At 49.8% G+C, this 18,207-nt stretch overlaps 1 protein-coding gene across 3 annotated transcripts in view; it reads left to right on the top strand.

The window, feature by feature from the left end:
- Positions 1-18,201, top strand: part of Ppp1r16b (protein phosphatase 1 regulatory subunit 16B) — an 88,892-nt gene extending 70,691 nt beyond the window's left edge. For 2 of the 3 annotated variants that reach the window (XM_005362999.3, XM_026787028.1), the window contains exons 4-11: positions 4,711-4,856; positions 6,699-6,802; positions 8,706-8,830; positions 11,665-11,790; positions 12,263-12,338; positions 13,734-13,863; positions 13,955-14,123; positions 17,398-18,201. In XM_005362999.3, coding sequence (XP_005363056.1) covers positions 4,711-4,856; positions 6,699-6,802; positions 8,706-8,830; positions 11,665-11,790; positions 12,263-12,338; positions 13,734-13,863; positions 13,955-14,123; positions 17,398-17,907 — 1,386 coding nt within the window. In that variant the 3' untranslated portion in view covers positions 17,908-18,201. The remainder of the gene's footprint in view (positions 1-4,710; positions 4,857-6,698; positions 6,803-8,705; positions 8,831-11,664; positions 11,791-12,262; positions 12,339-13,733; positions 13,864-13,954; positions 14,124-17,397) is intronic. The other variant, XM_005363001.3, reaches the window with a different exon arrangement.
- Positions 18,202-18,207: the final 6 nt, after the last annotated feature.

The following is an 18,207-nucleotide window of genomic DNA, read 5'->3' as shown; positions in this document are numbered from 1 at the left end:
AGGCTGGTCCCTGACACCTGGCAGGATGAACCCAGGCAGTATCCTGGCCAGCTCAGGGTCCTGTGGCTGCTATGTCAGTATGTATGTACGCAGGGGCAAAACGTCTCTTTAAAAGACAATCTCCACCCATTCCCGCTCTCTTTTTCCCACTTCTGAAGAGGCAGACTGGTCCTTGCCTCTTCTTTCTCTCTGTATCTCTCTCTCCCCTCCACCACCCCCTTTATCTTAATAAACTCCCACACAAGCTCTGCCTGCATGGCGTGTCTGTCCCTCACCTCCCGTGGACTCTCACCCACTGTGTGGCCCCTTGGCCCACCAAAGTCTCTCTCTGCTGTTTTACAACAACCCCTCCGCTCTAATCATTTGGCACTAGGGTGGCACTCTGGAGTCACCTCACCAGCCTGCCTCTTCTATCTCTTGTGTTCTGGTGTGTCTTCCTGTGCTCACATACAGTAGGTACTTAACATGTGCATGTTGAAGTCAGTGAATGGCCACACTGAAGCTTCCCTGTGCCGTCACCGGAGTTTGTGAACAGACTTGAGTGCAGCCTGGTGGGCAGTAGCCAAGCAACGGGAGCTCCATGGACAGAGACAAGCCACGCATCCTCTGCCCATAAGATGCTGGGACAAGGCCTTGCCCACAGCCTTCAGCTCTGAGCCTAAGGGCTGTCTGCATAGACTCTTCACCCTCACTGTCCTCCAGGGCCTCAAGCCACCCCCGCGTAAGCCACTGCCTCTGTAACCTCATGGAAATCACCCAGACCCCAGCTTCATTCACTCTGGAATGCTGAGGCTGCTCCACAGGCAAGACTCTCAGTCCATGCCAGATTTGAGACCTGGAAGGCAACTTCTGAGGCTGGGCAGCATTCGCTAGGGGCATGAGGATAGAATGGCCATCAGGATAGAGTCAGATGTGAGGCCTGGAACTGTCATTCACTAGCATGTAACCTTGGACAAGTTCCTTAAGCTCTCTGTGTCTTGGTTTCCTCACCTGTTAGAAAGAAACAGTATCCATCCCCTTGTGTTGTAGAGAGGATGAAATGATCACCTGGGAAACCCTCTGCGAGCAGCACAGAATATGCAGTCATCGGGTGGGAGAGAAGGCACTGCTGCTCAGAGCACATACTGCTCTTGCAGAGGACCCAAGTTCAGTTCCCAGCTCCGGTGTCAGACTTACAACCACCTGTATGTAACTTCAGTCTGGGTGATCTGGCTCCCTCTGCTGGCCTCCACGAGCTCCTACATGCATATATGCACATGCCTACACATACATATAAAGATTTTGAATAATCTTTTTTTTAAAGATTTGAGTTATGATTACAGTTTATCACGTGGCTACTTCAGTGGTCTATCTCATTTTGATCCTCATGGAGACCCTCTAAAACATTGGTGTTTCCATTTTACATCTCAAAAATCTGAGGCTCAGGGGCAGTTCTATTCTGTAGAACTTTCCACAAAGATGGAAATGAATGTTCCATGTGTCTGTGTGGACAGAGTTATGTGACTAATGTGATAAGAATTGGATTCTAACTCTTATTTAATTTTAGTGAATTTAAATACAGATTGGCTGTGTTAGATGTGAAATCTCTGGGCTCTAAGTCAAAGAGTGAATCGTGTCTGAGCGAGGGTTAACAGCAGCAGCCTTGACTCTCTGGATACAGTGGTCAGCAGAGTCCCAGGGGCTCCCTCTAGGTGCTGTTCTTGCCTCTGTGAACTTCTTTTGTGGGGCCCTCCCTTGGGCTTGGGGTTCCTTCCATTTCTCAACACTTCACGTCCTCTTCTTCCTGTTGTTCACATGACTTCCTCAGGTCTGGCTTCTCCTGGGGGCCAATGGGCCTCTGAGTGCGTCAGGAGGGAAAACCTCTCCAGGGTCTGAGCCTAACTGTAGAACTTACCCCAACTCTATCACCACCCCACACTTGCCTCGGGCTCCATTGTGGGACGGTCCTTAGTAGGAGCCGGCCCCCGCTGGCCCACAGACTCTCATTCTCGCTCATCTAGCAATTTCTCTTTGCTCACCTACTCCTGTGTCTGATGTTCTGCTAGAGACAGGGAGTTAGGACGTGTCTGTGCTTACAGAATATGTGGTGTGATGTGGCCACAGGCACAGAAACACACAGCCGAGGTAACACAGTGTGGTCAGCGTTCACACGGGGGGAGCAGAGGTCTCTGGACAGCTTGCAGCTGGGGGGCTGGTGGCTTGCCTCAGAGGAGAACTGAGACACACTCTGAAGAGGAAGGACACCTGCACTCGGGCTTGAAGTAAGAGTTTGCATGTATGAGTGTGAGAAAGAATTTTCCAGAAAGAAAAGGAACAGCATGAGAGCAGGGGCAGCACCCACAGAGGCATGAGGAAACAGCCCACCCTTTCCCGTGTGACTTGGAGGGAGTAGTTAGAAAGCATAGCAGGAGGCAGGACTGGCCGGGCTGAGAACAAGACCTTTGGAGACAGACTTCTAATCCAACACTGTAGGTTGATTTTATTATTGTGTGGGCACATTGTGTTTTTATTTATTTAAAGTTTGTAGGCTCTTACTGTGCAGCCGAGGCTAGTCTCGAACTAACGATTCCTAGTACTGAGATAACTGGGTGTTGCTGGATTGCAAAAGTAAGCGCATCTGTTTCTTACTCTGTGTGTGGCTTTCTGCTTCTCTGGGCCAGTGGCGGGGAGAGGACTCTCAGGCCCGTTTTGAGGGTTAAATGCTGCAGTGAATGGCCAAAGTGAATCCTAGTGCCCGACTCTACTAGGTCTTCCGAAAGTATCAGCTACTTCTGTTGATAAGGAGGTGACATGCTGGGATGGCCCAGCTGTGCATTGTTGTTGTCTGCAACAGGGAAGGCTGGCGCACCCGCAGAGCCTCCCAAGGCTAGCCAAGGAGAGCAGGTCTGCTTCTCTTGGACATGGAGAAGCTTCTGAGGTTTGCAGATGTCAAGCTGCGAGGCTAGATACAGTGAAGCAGAGGGCATCTGGAGGTAGAACTGAGGCATTACGCCCTGGGCATCCTGGGTGGCAGGGATGGGGACAAACACTTGGAAGACAAACACTCAGCTGGCTCTGTATTGGAAGGGAAGAGGCAGGAGGAGTCAGGTGCCACTGCAGGTGCCACTTCCCACTGTGGCTCTATAGTGACTAGAGAGCCTGCTTCCCTGCAGCCGTTCTCCCCCTCCCCCTCCCACACCACTGGGCATGTGCGCCCCTGCGCCAGCCCTAGGATCGTTCTCACACGACTCCACAGCTCTGGGTGTGCAATCAATCTCCTGGTCCTCCTGTCTCCTTCCTACAGAGGGTGCCCACGCAGGTCTTTCTTACCTATGCCTGGCCCCAGTGCCTGTGTCTCCCTCTACTGACTGTGCTCTGCCACTGCATGGTTCGCCTGCCCCTCCTAAGACAGTACAGCCCCGTGGACTGTGCCTTTCTTTCCCTGTCTGTCCAGAAAAGTACCTTTGGAGCCAGACATGCTAGACCAGCTGGCAGAAAGCACTGGCTCTCTGGCACCATCTGTGCACATGGCTGCTCCTTTCCTGCGTGTTCTTCTGGTGTAGCATCCTGGCTGGAGATGCTGGGAGCTGTGGTGGTGTCCCACTCCACAACCATCTGGGGTCATGAGCTCACATAGCTGCCGCCGATTCTTCTGTGGTCTTTATGCTCTTCTTCCTGTGTTCATGCATTTACTTACGTTGGCCAAGCCACCACCATCTTTAAACTCGGTGACTTCAAAATAGCTTTTCTGTCCCTCCCAATGTGCGTGCGCACACACGGACACACACAGATACATAGACACAGACACACACACACTGTTCCCCGCATGGAACCAGAAGAATGAAATGTATTTTGGTTTTGTTTTTTGTTTTTTAAATAAACAAGTCAGGTTGTGCTAGCTTTATGAGTGCAGCTCACGTCTGTCTCCCATTGCTCTGAAGACCAAACCTGGCTTACTTGGATAGGAGGGTGAGCTCATGTTTCCCTGTACACCGCAGAGTGACCACAGAGTGACCATCCTCAGTCCCCACCTCTATTCTCCCTGAGTGAGGCTGTGTCCCTTGGGGAATCTTTCACTCTTTGTTCCTGGGACCTGTGTTCTCTAGGGGGAACTGCAGAATTGGACCCTCCCACCTCACTTAGGCTCACCCACCTACGCCCACAACTCCATCCAGGTAGGAGCACCAACAGTCTATCTCCTTGAAGTGGCCATGCCTGGACCCCCAGAACCTGCTGGGAGGAGTCTTGGTCACTTGGGAATCTCTGCAGGGTTTGAATTCCCAGGTCAGATTAAAAGTTTCAAACGACCATGCAGGGTGATGGAGGGTGTGGGCTGGGACCCAAACACACCTGAGCAATCCTGCTTGAGCTGAGGGGTGATTTAAGAGTTCCCCTTAGGATGCTGCCTGGAGAAAGCCGTCTGGGATCTTAAAAGCTCATTTAAGTTGAATGCAGCTCCACTGACACTCGAAAAAAAACCCTTTATAGCCGACCGGGGCTGTTTGTGGAGGTTGTTCTTATCTTGCACGTTATCAGCTTCTCTTTCTACTCAACAAGGAGGCTGATTCTAAGAGGCAGAGTGCCTTTCACAAAGTTACAGAGCTGGATTCGAACTCAGGCTGTCTGTCTCCACTGTCCTTCTCATGGTCTGTTGTGGGGAGCGTAGTGTGTCCCCACCAGGGTCCTAGGCCACGCCTGGCCTCACTCCTGCCGCCTCTGTGCCCCTCCCAGTGCTGCATTGACAACTTTGAAGAAATCGTCAAGCTGCTGCTTTCCCATGGTGCGAACGTGAACGCCAAGGACAACGAGCTGTGGACTCCCCTGCACGCCGCAGCCACCTGCGGCCACATCAACCTGGTGAAGATCCTCGTTCAGTAGTACGTGCCCCTCCCTCCCCGGGGCAGCCTGCCCTCCCCCTCCACAGATGGCCTTTCCCACGTGCCTTAGTCTTCCTTCCCTTCTTCACGCCTTCCCATTCCCCCCCATCTTCTCTCCCCCCATCAATTTCCTTCTCTCTGTCTTCCTCCCCTAAAGTCCCTTTCTCTGTGTGTTCCCTGTTTTAAAGGGATTTATTTACTGCTTTCCCAGTTCCTCTTCCATTTCACATGTTGACCGATAGATCTTGGGCACATGGGACAGGAAAGCAAGACCAGTGGGTGGGGTCCTAGAGACTGACAGTATCTGAGCTCAAGGAGTCAGGAAGAGGGGTGAAGAGCAGGCAGCCATCACACAGGTACTGGCAGAGCGCCAGAGACCCACTAGGTGCCTCCTAGTAGGGCCCTGAGGTCGGAGTGGTGCCAACCTGGCTTCATGTACTTTCCTGCTGGTCTGTATTGGAAGTAGCTGAGGCATGAGTGTACAATACATGTTCCCAGGCCCCCTGTGTTCTTTAGGGGTAGTGGGAAGAATGCATGGGGCTGCATTTAATTTTTCTGCCATGGAGTGCCCCGTAGTCACACCTGGATACTGCTCCAGTCTCTGCCACTGTGGTCAAAACAGAACACAGCTTAGGGGAGAAAGGATCTATTTATTCGGTGACTGACAGTATTGCTTTCAGTCCCTCATTGTGGGGAAATCAAGGCAAGAACTTGAAGCAGCTAGTCACGCAGTCAAGGGCAGAGAGAAATGACTGTACATATTGCTTAGCACACAGTTAGCTTTCTCTACCCCAATGTGATCTGGGGCCCCAATCCCAGAAATGATGCTGCTCAGTTTTTTTTAAAGATTTATTTATTTATTTATTTATTTATTTATTATGTATAAAACATTCTGCCTGCATATATGCCCGCACGCCAGAAGAGGGAACCAGATCTCATTACAAATGGTTGTGAGCCACCATATGGTTGCTGGGAATTGAACTCAGGACCTCTGGAAGAGCAGCCAGTGCTCTTAACTGCTGAGCCATCTCTCCAGCCCCTGCTGCTCACTTTTAAACTGGGTATTTCCACATAATTAAAGCTATCAAGGCAGTCCCCCATAGACATACCTACAGATCAACCTGATCTAGCTAAGGCTTTATTGATATTCTTCCCAGGCAATTTTCGGTCATGTTAGATTAGAATTACCCATCACAGGTTCTATTGGCCATGAGGGTGAGTTCTTCCATGGGGCCCCAAGGCTCTATCCTGTCCATGTCCTGGTCAGCTCTTTGGATAAGGGACTGAAGAGGATGAATATGCATATTGGTGAAGGTTGTCATAGGGAGAATGGAGTAAAAAGGACAGACCTGGGCTTGGATCTTGATCCTATCATATCCAAGCTGTGTGCCTGAGACACATGACTGAGCCTTTCTGAGTCATTGTCTCCTCTTGAGTGAGCTGAGGCCCCCAATAGTACCCCTTGGGGGAGACTCCTTAAGGCAGTGTGTACAAAGGACTTATATCTAGCCTGGCTTCAAGCAGGTAGCAGGTGAGATGTCCTGCTTCTGTTTACATCCTTTTTATTATTGCTGTCGGAGAGGGCTTTGACATCTGCCTGGAAGCGTCCATCCGCTGATGGAGCTCATCTGAGACCTTGGTCCCTTCCTGATGGGACCCTGAGATGCGGAAACATTGCATTCCTAGGATATGGTGGGAAAGGAAGGGCATTGCTTAGCTGGGATGCACCTAGGTGGGGTCATGGCTGCTGGAGGAGGCTGTGAATGGTTAGCCAGATGATGGAGACAGCTAAACCGACCCAGACACACCTTCTTGGCTCTCACTCTGACCCTCTCTCTGCAGTGGGGCTGACTTGCTTGCTGTCAACTCTGATGGGAACATGCCATATGACCTCTGCGAGGATGAACCCACCCTGGATGTCATCGAGACCTGCATGGCATACCAAGGCAAGGGGGAGCAGCATGTTACACCGTGAGCACAGTGCAGCGAACATGGTTTCAATGGATGGGAATGGCTGGCTTTGTACCTGCCAGCCTCGTGCTTAGCTCCCAATAACTGGGACAGGTCCTTGTTATTATTGTCATCCGTCTGATTAAAAGATAGGGACATGAAAGGGCCTTGGAACACATGCCGCGTAGAGGGAGATATTGTTCTCACTGTCACCCACACACGCAGGCGGCCTCAGCTGGCCTCCTCTTCTGTTTGTCAGCTGTGACAATCCAGTTCAGTCAACACTCACCATAAAGATGTGTCCCCATTTGGGAACATGGTAAGAAGTCAAGAACATTTGCGGGTGCTGCTCGGTGCCAGGCACCAAGCTGGCTGCCAGGGGCCCAGATAAACAAGATGTGGGCTGTTCTCGGCTCACAGTGAGCTTCATAGGGAAGCACGTGTAATAGCGAGAGACACCTGCCAGTCCCAGCTCCCTCCATGCATCCCTGCAGGGCACTCTCTAGTAAAAGGGGTCTTAAATCCAGACCTGTAGCTGCGGCCCAAGGTCCTGCCACCCAAGGTGCTGCGAGGTCCGCACCTCTCTTCTCCCCAGATCTCTGTGGCCCCTGTTGACTTGGCTGCTGTATTTCCTGGTACCTGCATTTCCCCACTAATTTCCTATTGAAAGTTTTTAATAATTTTTATGCCAAACAACCCGAAACTACAGACTCCCCAATGGAGTTATAAAGTTGCCAGAGTATGAAGGATGCCACCTGGGTCATCTTTCAATATAGCTGCCAAAATATTTTAAAATGTGCTGCATAGAAGCCATGAATTCTTTTGATGATCAGATGTTGGGGTATGAAATTACCCCGAGTTTCTCTTGGCCATAGGCTTATAGGCACAGATAATTAATCTGATGGTGGGAAGTACTAACTTAGGTGAAGTCAAAGTAAGCATGTAATCTTTTCTCCCTTCAACTTTGAAGATTGCCCCGAATTGTACCCAAGGATATTTGATTCCATGGGTTTGTTTTTTTGTTTTTAATGGGACATTGTGTTCTCTTCTTTAATCAGTAGCCACCAGTGACAGGCACAATTTTGTTAGCCAGAGATATATATGGGCTGTAACATACTTTTCTGGAACTGGAATGGCTCGTGTGCCTGTAATACTAGCATATAGGAGGCTCAGGCAGGAGAATTGTCACAAGTCTGAGGCTAGACTGCCCTACAAAGTGAGACTCTATTTCAGAAAACAAAATACAAAAGTCTTTCTGGGCTCTTCTATCTCTTACTTAAGTCTCTATTTGAAAGTAATATATTCACTGATTTAGATATTCTCACAACAACAAAAAAAAGTCTTAACTGTTGCATTCGGTACTGAAAACACAATAGTATACAAGAGAAAGGAAACCAACAGACCCTGGTCAGAAAGAGTGGCCAGTGGGTAATAGTTGGGGAGGTGACTTAGATCAGCACCCAAAGAATGATGCAGAGTAGCAATTGGGGCAGCAGGAGGTGAGCAGGCAGGTGCTCCAGCCTAGCAGGGAGAACAGCAAGCAGAAAGTAAGTGATGTCAATAAGAAGCCTTCTAGGGCACTCGGGAGGCAGAGGCAGGCGGATCTCTGTGAGTTCGAGACCAGCCTGGTCTACAAGAGCTAGTTCCAGGCCAGGCTCCAAAGCCACAGAGAAACCCGGTCTTGAAAAACCAAAAAAAAAAAAAAGAAGCCTTCTAGGTGCCAGGAAGGAATGGCCCTTGTCCTGTGAGGTAACCCATGGTGTTTGTGTTCAACAGGCCTGGGACAATGATCTTTGCACTGGGTGACTGGCAGACTTTGGGGAGCAGAAGCCATGTCTTCCTTGTCTGCTTGGGACCCAGACCTGATGCTGTTGAGTAATCTCTCTCACACCCCTGCAGGAATCACCCAGGAGAAAATCAATGAGATGCGGGCAGCTCCTGAGCAGAAGATGATAGCGGACATTCACTGCATGATTGCTGCCGGCCAGGACCTTGACTGGATAGATGCCCAGGGGGCCACGCTGGTGAGGAGATAGGTCAGGCTGGTGTGGGTGGGAGGCAGGTACCAGGACCAAGACCAACTGGGGCTGACTGAGTTGGGTCTGGTTCATGGTAATGGTGAAAGCCTATACACTATGTCCTTGGGCTTCCTCTAGACCCCCTGCTGCTCCCCGAATATAGACAGTTAAAGCTGGGTCCAGCCTCCTTCTGACCCTGGCCATTCTCACCTGGGGCTGGGAGTCAGGAGCTCTGGGACTGGGCTCTGCTGCCCATCTGCTCTGTCTCCATGGCAGCACCTACACTCTCCTCAAGGACTGCCCTTTGCCTGCTCACCCACACAGTCTTGCTTTGTATCATCCAGTCCCAGCCTAGTATGCCCTTGAAAACCACAGCCTTCCTCATTCAGCTCTCCCTGAGGTTACTGTGACAGATTTTATCTGTCACTCCATCACTCCATCCATCGATTTGTCCATCTTTCTGCCCATTTATCCACTGTCTGTCCATCCAGTTAACACATAGTTATTGTGTTAACATTAACTGGCATTGAGGACAGTCTGAAAACTCATTTTTTATTTACTGATAATAATCTCCTCCCTATCTCTGGCTCTGTGTCTCTTCATGTACACTATGCAAATGCTATACTTCTGAGATATATCCCCAGGCCTTATTTATTTATCCTTGAGACAGGGTCTTGCTATACAGTTCAAACTGACATGGAGCCCACCATCCTGCCTCTGCCTCCCAAGTGATGGGACTCCAGGCAAGTGCTACCATGCTGGCTCTGACAAACCCTCCTCCTCACTAGCAATATCCCCATATGAATTATGCTTTTTATTCCCTGGTTACGGACCTCCTGTGACCCTGCACTTTGAGGGATCTGGCTAGCCAGCGAGGTTTCGTTTTCCACAGTTGACAAGCCTCAGATAAACCCATGATTATGCGAATCTGCATGTGCTACTTACTCACACCATACCCTAGATTTATTCCAAAAAGTTAAAGAAGCAAAGAAAACTTGCCCTTATCAGATCTCAGAGCAACCTCCTCACGGAGGAAACACGTGACCAAAGAAGTGACCATCAGGGTCCCATTCAAACCTGAGCTGTGACTTACCTGTCCCAGTGACTCTCATCACGGATCCCAAACCCTTTCCATCCTCTGCATCATTCCCAGTCAGTCTTCGGCCTGCTCTAGAGCCTGTCACGTCTGTCCCCATCTGTGGTTGGACAGAAGTTTTTCTTTCTCTCACTTCCTTCTCTCATTCTTTTCTTTTTCTCTCTTTTTAAAACTTATTATGCATACAAAGTTCCACTGGCCTAGGTGCCTACATGCTAGAAGAGGGCACCAGATCTCAGCATAGATGGCTGTGCGCCGCCATGTGGTTGTTGGGACTTGAACTCAGGACCTCTGGAAAGAACAGCCAGTGCTCGTAACTCTGGCCATCTCTCCAGCCCCCTTCTCCCCTCACTCTTGCGGTCATGCTCTCCACCTGGCACTAAGCACTTCCTTTTCTGGGTGACTGGTCAAGTGGAACAACTGAGGCCTGCTTAGGGGCAGCCGTGACAGGCAGCCGTGACAGGCAGCCGTGACAGGCAGCCGTGACAGGCAGCCGTGAATGGTGTTGAAGAGAAGAGTTAGGGCCTCAGCCTCAGTAGTGGCTCATGCCAGTAATCCCAGGTAATCCTAGCGCTTACGGCAGGAGGACTGTTATAAATTGAGGCTGTCTTGTCTACGGAATGAGACCCTTTCTCATTAGCTAACTAAATAAGTAAACAAACTAGTTGGGACCTCAACAAATGCAGCAGCAAGAGTCTTCCTGTGGTGGGTGTCAGTTACCTACCGCTGCGAAACAATTGACCCTCCAGGGTAATCTTTATAGTAAACACAGCATTTCTATGCAGCAGGGAATTAGGAATTGCTTAGCTGGGCAACTCTGACTTGACATTTCCCCTGAGGTTGACCAGGGTTGCAGTCACATCTGAAGTGGGTCTTCTTCCTGTGGTTCCCTTGCACGACTGATGGCAGTTAGCAGTTAGCAGAAGGCCTCAGTTTCTTGCCTTTTTTTTTTTTGAGGGGGGGGCAGTGTTTTGAGACAGGGTTTCTCTGTGTATCCTTAGCTGTCCTGGAACTCACTCTATAGTCCAGACTGGCCTCGAACTCACAGAGATCCACCTGCCTCTGCCTCTCGAGTACTGAGTTTAAAGGTGTGTGTAACCACGCCCGGCTTGTTTCTTGCCTTCTTACCTCTCTTTGGGGCTCCATGAGATGGCTACTTCCTCCCTGATGGATCCAAGAGAGCATAAAGTAGAAGCAACAATGCCTCTCATGCCCTCATAATCATAATCATACCCTGCCCCTTGGTATTGTCCTCTTGGTTAGAAGTGAGCCAATAGAGGTGGTCTACGTTCAAATACAGAGTAATCAGATCCTACATTTTAAAAGATGTGTCAAAGACTAGGTAGGTATATTTTCAGATTACCGCATCGAACCTCTGAGACTTCTCCAGGGTTCAGGTGAAGAGCTCATCTCTGCCTCCCCTTGTCCTTCTCGATTTCACACTTAGTAATCCCCTGCAACCTTCCTGGCTGGTATCACAACCTCATTCTGTTCCATTCTCTGGCCCTGAGGATGCTCTGAGGCTTGGGGGGGGGGGTGAGAAAGGACACCTGCCTTCAAATGTCTAGCCAGTCCTTTTAGTAATGCTTACTTCTTTTGGGAGGAAGGCCCTGGAACTCGCTCTTTAGACCAGGCTGGCCTTGAACTCACAGAGATCTGCCTGTCTCTGCCTCCTGAGTGCTGGGATTAAAGGTGTGTGCCACCATCGCCCAGCAGAACCGCTCACTTCTTTCCTCTCCTCCAGCTACATATAGCTGGGGCCAATGGATACCTACGGGCAGCTGAACTTCTCCTGGACCACGGAGTGCGTGTGGATGTGAAGGACTGGGATGGCTGGGAGCCTCTGCATGCAGCAGCCTTCTGGGGACAGGTACTTCCCACCCCATGTAGAGTCCTTTGGGCTGGCAAATGATGTGAGCGAACAAGGACCCACTTAAGGCACCGGCTACACTGAGTATGGGAGATGAGAAGACTCAGGGAGGTTGCAAACACTTAGATTTGCCCAATAGAAAATCCCCTTGATTCCTGCTTTGCATGGTTTCTGTAGAATGTGTTTTCCTAAATGTGATTGCAGCCTGTGCAGCCACCCATAGACACCCAACAGATATGGAATCGTAATTGATTCCTCCTCCTCCTGCTTCTCCTTCTTGTAGTAACCCAGGCATGCTGGGAGGAGGTGCCAAGTCCATCAAATTTGACAGGGATCTCTCATGGCTACAGCAGGCAGCAACTTTCCTCCACCATTCTTTGGTCACATTCTAAGAGATCTTGGGTACTTTCTCCAGCTTCTGGGCTTCTTGAAGCATGGGTATGGGGAACATGAACTTCTTCCTGTGTTGCAGATGCCAATGGCAGAGCTGTTAGTGTCCCATGGAGCTAGTCTCAGTGCCAGGACGTCCATGGATGAGATGCCAATAGGTAAGACAGCTTCATACTTTGTATGTACATACTTACCAGCTTTTTGATGCTGAGTAGACATTGAACACATGGATGCATACTAAAAGTAGGCAAGTATATGACAGAGATAGACAGATAGGTAGATAGACAGACAGACAGATAGATGGATGGATAGAGGATCAATAGGTGAATGGATGAGTAGGGTAGACAGGTAATGTGATGCGTGATATGATGGTGAATGGATAGATCAGTAGATGGGTGGGCTGAGGATGATGAACCTATGGACCAGGTTATCCAGAAGATGGACAAGTTGATAGATTCAGTATCAATGGCTGGCGGGGTCAGGGGGAATTCTCAGCATCATTGCTTCATTTCCTGCTTGAGGACTCTGCTTGTTTCTCTCAATGCTCACATCAGGGAGACTTTATGACTCTCCCAGAGACCATCAAGGGTATGTGTCCTGGTTTCCTTTCTGTTGCTGTGATAAAACACTGACCAAAAGCAACTTGGGAAGGAATGGGTTTATTTGACTTCCACTTCCACATCATAGTCCTTCATTGAGGAAACTCAAAGCAGGTACTGAAGGAGAAGCCATGGAGGGATGCTGCTTACTGGCTGGCTCCCTCTGCTTTGCTATTCAACCCAGGCTCACATGCCCGGGTGGCACAACCAACAGTGGGCTGACCCTGTAGTTGGAGGCTGCTTGTTCATTCCCAGCTACCCAGAACCAAAATAATCACATAGAAATATGTATTAATTGCAATACTGTTTGGCCAATAGCTTAAGCATATTTCTAGCTAACTCTTATATCCTAAATTAACCTGTGTCCATTAATCTGTGCATCACCATGAACTTGTGGCCTACCAGCAAAGTTTCAGCAGGTGGAGGCATCTGTCTCCTCTTGTGGCTATATGGCTTCTCTATGACTCCGCCTACTCTCTCCTCTCTCTCTATTTCTTTCAGCCTGGCTCTACTCTGTTAAGCCATTGGCCAAAAGCAGCTTCTTTATTAACCAATGGCAATAAAACATATTCCCAGCATACATCACCTCCCACATCATGGCCTCTCCCAGATCAATCAAGAAAATGTTCCCACAGACTTGCTCACAGGACAGTCTGATGGAGGCAAGCCCTCAGTTGAGATTCCCTCTTCCCAAATATGCCTAAGTCTGTGTCAAGTTGACAATGCCTTATCAGCACGGTATGAGTTCCTCAGTCCTCTTAGCTGGGAACTTCAGGAGTTCAGAGGCCCGGGTCTCCCATTCCCACCCTCTTCTGAGGAAATAAGCAGGAGTTGCTTTCTCCCCTCCCTCTGTGTCCCAGAAGGTTCTCAGAGTTTTCGGTATGTTTTCATGGTGGTTTCTGTGGTATGGAACCCCTACCTTGCCTTCTGCAATTGACCCTTGTACTCCTTCAGACCTGTGTGAGGAGGAGGAGTTCAAGGTCCTGCTGTTGGAGCTTAAACACAAGCATGACGTCATCATGAAGTCCCAGCTGAGGCACAAGTCATCCCTGAGCCGCAGGACGTCCAGTGCAGGCAGCCGTGGGTGAGTGGTACTGTGCAATCGGGGGGGCCCTGCACCTGCCTGCCTGTGGCTCCTGGCCACAGCTTCCTAGCACCTCCTCTGTCCCCCTCAGGAAGGTGGTGCGTCGAGCCAGCCTGTCAGACAGAACGAACCTGTACCGGAAAGAGTATGAGGGAGAAGCCATCCTTTGGCAGCAGCGGAGTGCAGCAGAGGACCAGCGTACCTCCACCTACAACGGAGACATCAGGGAGACCAGGACAGACCAGGAGAACAAGGACCCGGTAAGGGACCTCCTGCCTTCCTTCAGTGTTGGCCACTGCCTTGTGAAGAGTACAGGGTCCAGCCTGGTCCTATCCACCTCCTCATCTGAGGAAATAGTTGAGTGGCACCCTTAAACAGCTGGCTCCTGTCTGAGGGTGGTGGCTGATATTGTTAAGGATGTGACCCCGTGGGTGTATTTGGCAGGGACAGAGTTACTGCTGTAGGTCTGCTTGTCCCCCCCAATAGATCTGATCCTGAATCTCCCACAAGAGAGGCTCAGCATGACAGTTACCCTAGGAGCTAAGGGCTAAGACCTTCTCTTGCAGGGGCATAAGGTTTGAGAATGGTATTTACCAAGATGCCATCTGGTTGAAGGGAGTATTCTGAAAACTGTAGCAGGACTGTGGGATAGTCTCTGAGAAGCTGCTCCAGCAGAAGCTAGTGGCCCTGTGTTCTAGGCACTCTCAGAAAATGGGGTATAGTCTTCTTCATCTCTGGTACCAGAGGACACACTGGGGACTTTTGATGGTGGACACTGGGGCTGGAGATATAACTCAGAGGTTAAGAGCACTGGCTGTTCTCAGAGGTCCTGAGTTCAGTTCCCAGCAACCACATGGTGGCTCACAAACATCTATAATGAGATCTGGTGCCCTCTTCTGGCCTACAGGAATACATGCAGGCAGAACACTGTATACATAATAAATAAACACATAGTTAAAAAAAAAGATGGCAGATACTCAGGAGTCTGAAGTTCAGAAGTCTAAAATGAAGATGTTGAAAGGGTTTCTCCTCTTGGTGCTTCTGAAGGAGAGGTCTGTGCTGAGGCCTCCTCCCAGCTTCTAGTGGCTTGGGTGTCCCTTCACTTTTAGTGTGACTTTGATCTTCACCTCTGTCTTCACAAGCCTTCTTCCTTGTGTATGGTACACCTCCACTTTATTTTTATTTTTATTTTTATTTATTTTTGGTTTTTCGAGACAGGGTTTCTCTGTGGCTTTGGAGCCTGTCCTGGAACTAGCTCTTGTAGACCAGGCTGGTCTCGAACTCACAGAGATCCACCTGCCTCTGCCTCCCAAGTGCTGGGATTAAAGGCGTGCGCCACCACCGCCCGGCTACACCTCCACTTTTTAAATTGAAAACATATTTTTGTTTCTATAGTGTATTTACAGGTGTGGGCACACACATGTGAGTGTACACGCATGTGCAGGCCAGAGGCCAATGTCTGGGATATCCATCAGTCACTTACCACCATTTCTTTCGAGACAGGTTCTCTTACTGAACCTGATGCTCACCGATTAGCTAGACCGGCTGGCCAGTGAGCTTCAGAGGTCCACCAGTGTCTGCCCACTCTACATCAGCGTTGTAGACATGAATGACCACACTCAAAGTTTTTAGTGGATGCTGGGAGTCCAAACTCAGGTCTTAACTCTTATCAACCAAGCCATTTTTCTGACCCCTTTGTTTTCTTATAAGGGCCCTAGTTCATTAGATGAGGGCCCATCCCAATCTAATAGACTCTCCTAGTTATTTTTGAGTCAAATAATTTTATTACTTGCATTTGAAGCACTCTTCAGTGACCTCTGCTCTGGCTCTACTCAGTAGTCTCTAACCACAACGTAACTACCTAACTGTAGCCATCCACTCCACAGGACTTCACATCTGGGTGGGTTTTGCACAGGCTTGCCCATTTTTACAGTTTCTTCCTGTCACCAACACTAATTAGGTTGGTTTGGTGCTCAGCACAAGAGCCTCTCCGTGCTTACGTATGTAAGTTCATCACAGACGGTGTAAGCACATAAAGATGGCCTGGGCGCTTGTCCAAGGCTTTGGCAGCTTCTTGAATTTCTCAGGTTGGGCCATCGTGGATAAGAGCAGTCTTCGGCACCCTTAGTACTGACATCTATTACACTTCCAGCCAGGAACATCTTCCCCGTCTGTGGTGATGGGGCAGGGGTGAAGCTGAATCTTGGACTCACCAAGCATCAGCAGTAGCAGGGAAAGAGCCCTCATCTTGATTTAATGACAGTTACAAAGAGAATCCATGGACGCAGACACTGAATACATATTTTTCTCCCTCTTGATAATAGACTTTGAGATTTGAAGCAGTTTTATATTTATAGAAAAATAAGTGGAGTGGTTGGGGAGATGGCTCAGCCAGGAAAGTGTTTGCCATGCAAAATGAGGACATGAGTGTGGGTCTCCAGCACACACACTGGAAAAAAAGGCAACCAGCAGTGGTGGTGCACACTTTTGATTCCAGAACCCAGGAGGTAGAGGCAGAGAGGCAGAGAGGCAGAGGGATCTCTGTGACTACAAGGCCAGCCTGGTCTATAAACTGAACTACAGGAACTCTGTCTTAAAAAAGAAAAAGTTGGGTATATAATCCTAGTGCCTAGGAGATGGAGACAGGGACTCTGGTCAATCATTCTAGCTGAATTGGCAAGCTTCAGGTTCAGGGAGAGACCTCTGTCTCAACACACACACACACACACACACACACACACACACACACCTACCCATACTTGTACACACACTCATACAAAACTAAATAGTTAGAAAACCGCCCTTAGGTCTATTTCATTACCATCTTGTACTTGTGTACTGCCTGTGCTGTCACCGGTGAGCCAGTACTGATGTACATGTCACACCTGACTTCGTTCTGTGTTGCACCGTCTGTGGACGCCACTTTTACGTGTCATGCAACATGCTTTCACTGTCCCAGAATACCCCCAGTGTCCCACTAATTAGGTTCTCACTTCAGTCATGTAGTTGTAATTGTCTAATCTGTAGTTTTTTAAAGTAACATTGCTTGCAGGTGTTGCTTGATGTTCATGGTGGGGGTTCAGAAGACACAGAGAGGTTAGTCTCCCTGTGACCAGTGTCCCTTGATCTCAGCTTCTCATACAAGCAGAGAGGACACCTTTGACTCTGCTTCTGCAGCCCACAGCTTGCAGCATCTTTAACAATTGTAGTTCTTACAGAACGTCTTTCCAGTTGTTCTAGCAAAAGTCTCAAAGTTGAGTTTCACGGATGCTCTGTCTATTAACTCATTCCAGGACATTGGCAATAAAATATGTTCATTAGATTCAGCCCTGGGGTTGGGGTGGGCTTTGGTCTGCCCTGCCAGAACTCAGGCCCAGATGCCCCCAAACTACATAGAGGTAGAGAAACATATGCGGGATGGGCTTCAGCACTCAAGTCCCTCGGGAGAGGTGCAGGTGACTGATGGGTGCAGGCCCTCTAGCTGGGGGGTGATACTGACATTGTCCTCTCTCCCTCTCTCCCTCCCCCCTCCAGAACCCCAGGCTGGAGAAGCCAGTGTTACTCTCAGAATTCTCTACCAAGATTTCCCGGGGAGAACTGGATGGGCCTGTGGAGAACGGCCTCCGGGCTCCTGTCAGCACCTACCAGTACGCACTGGCCAATGGGGACATATGGAAGATGCACGAGATGCCTGATTACAGCATGGCCTATGGCAACCCCGGTGTGGCTGATGTCCCCACGCCCTGGAGCGGCTTCAAGGAGCAGAGCCCCCAAACGCTCCTGGAGCTGAAGAGGCAGCGGGCTGCAGCCAAGCTGCTCAGCCATCCTTTCTTAAGTACCCACCTGGGCAGCAGTGTGGCCAGGTCAGGGGAGAGTAGCAGTGAAGGCAAGGCCCCCTTGATCGGAGGCAGAACTTCCCCCTACAGCAGCAACGGGACCTCGGTGTATTACACGGTGACCAGCGGAGATCCCCCGCTCTTGAAATTCAAGGCCCCCATGGAGGAGATGGAGGAGAAAGTCCATGGCTGTTGCCGGATCTCCTAGTGTCTGGGAGCTAGAGGAGAGAGCTGCCTCGGAGATGTGCCCTTGGAATCCATGCCAGCCCTGGCTGGGGAGGTGTCAGAGGGAAGCCAGGGAGAGGTGGGAGCTGCTTTCCAGAGGAATGCTGACCTCACCTCATGCCCAGCTGCCCATAGCATCCCTATTCCCCTCCATGCTGCTTTCCCGACTCAATGCCTGCATCTGAAGCATAGCGGCCCCAGCTCACTCTGATTCAGGGAGGCTTGGGATCTCAGTTCTGTACTTTATAAAGGCTTCTTGAGACCAGAACTAACACCCACCACC

The sequence above is a fragment of the Microtus ochrogaster genome, linkage group LG8 (assembly GCF_000317375.1).
Source record: "Microtus ochrogaster isolate Prairie Vole_2 linkage group LG8, MicOch1.0, whole genome shotgun sequence".
NCBI classification, from domain to species: domain Eukaryota; kingdom Metazoa; phylum Chordata; class Mammalia; order Rodentia; family Cricetidae; genus Microtus; species Microtus ochrogaster.
The sequence above is the reverse complement of the archived record's forward strand: the minus strand, read 5'-3'. Positions and strand labels throughout refer to the sequence as shown.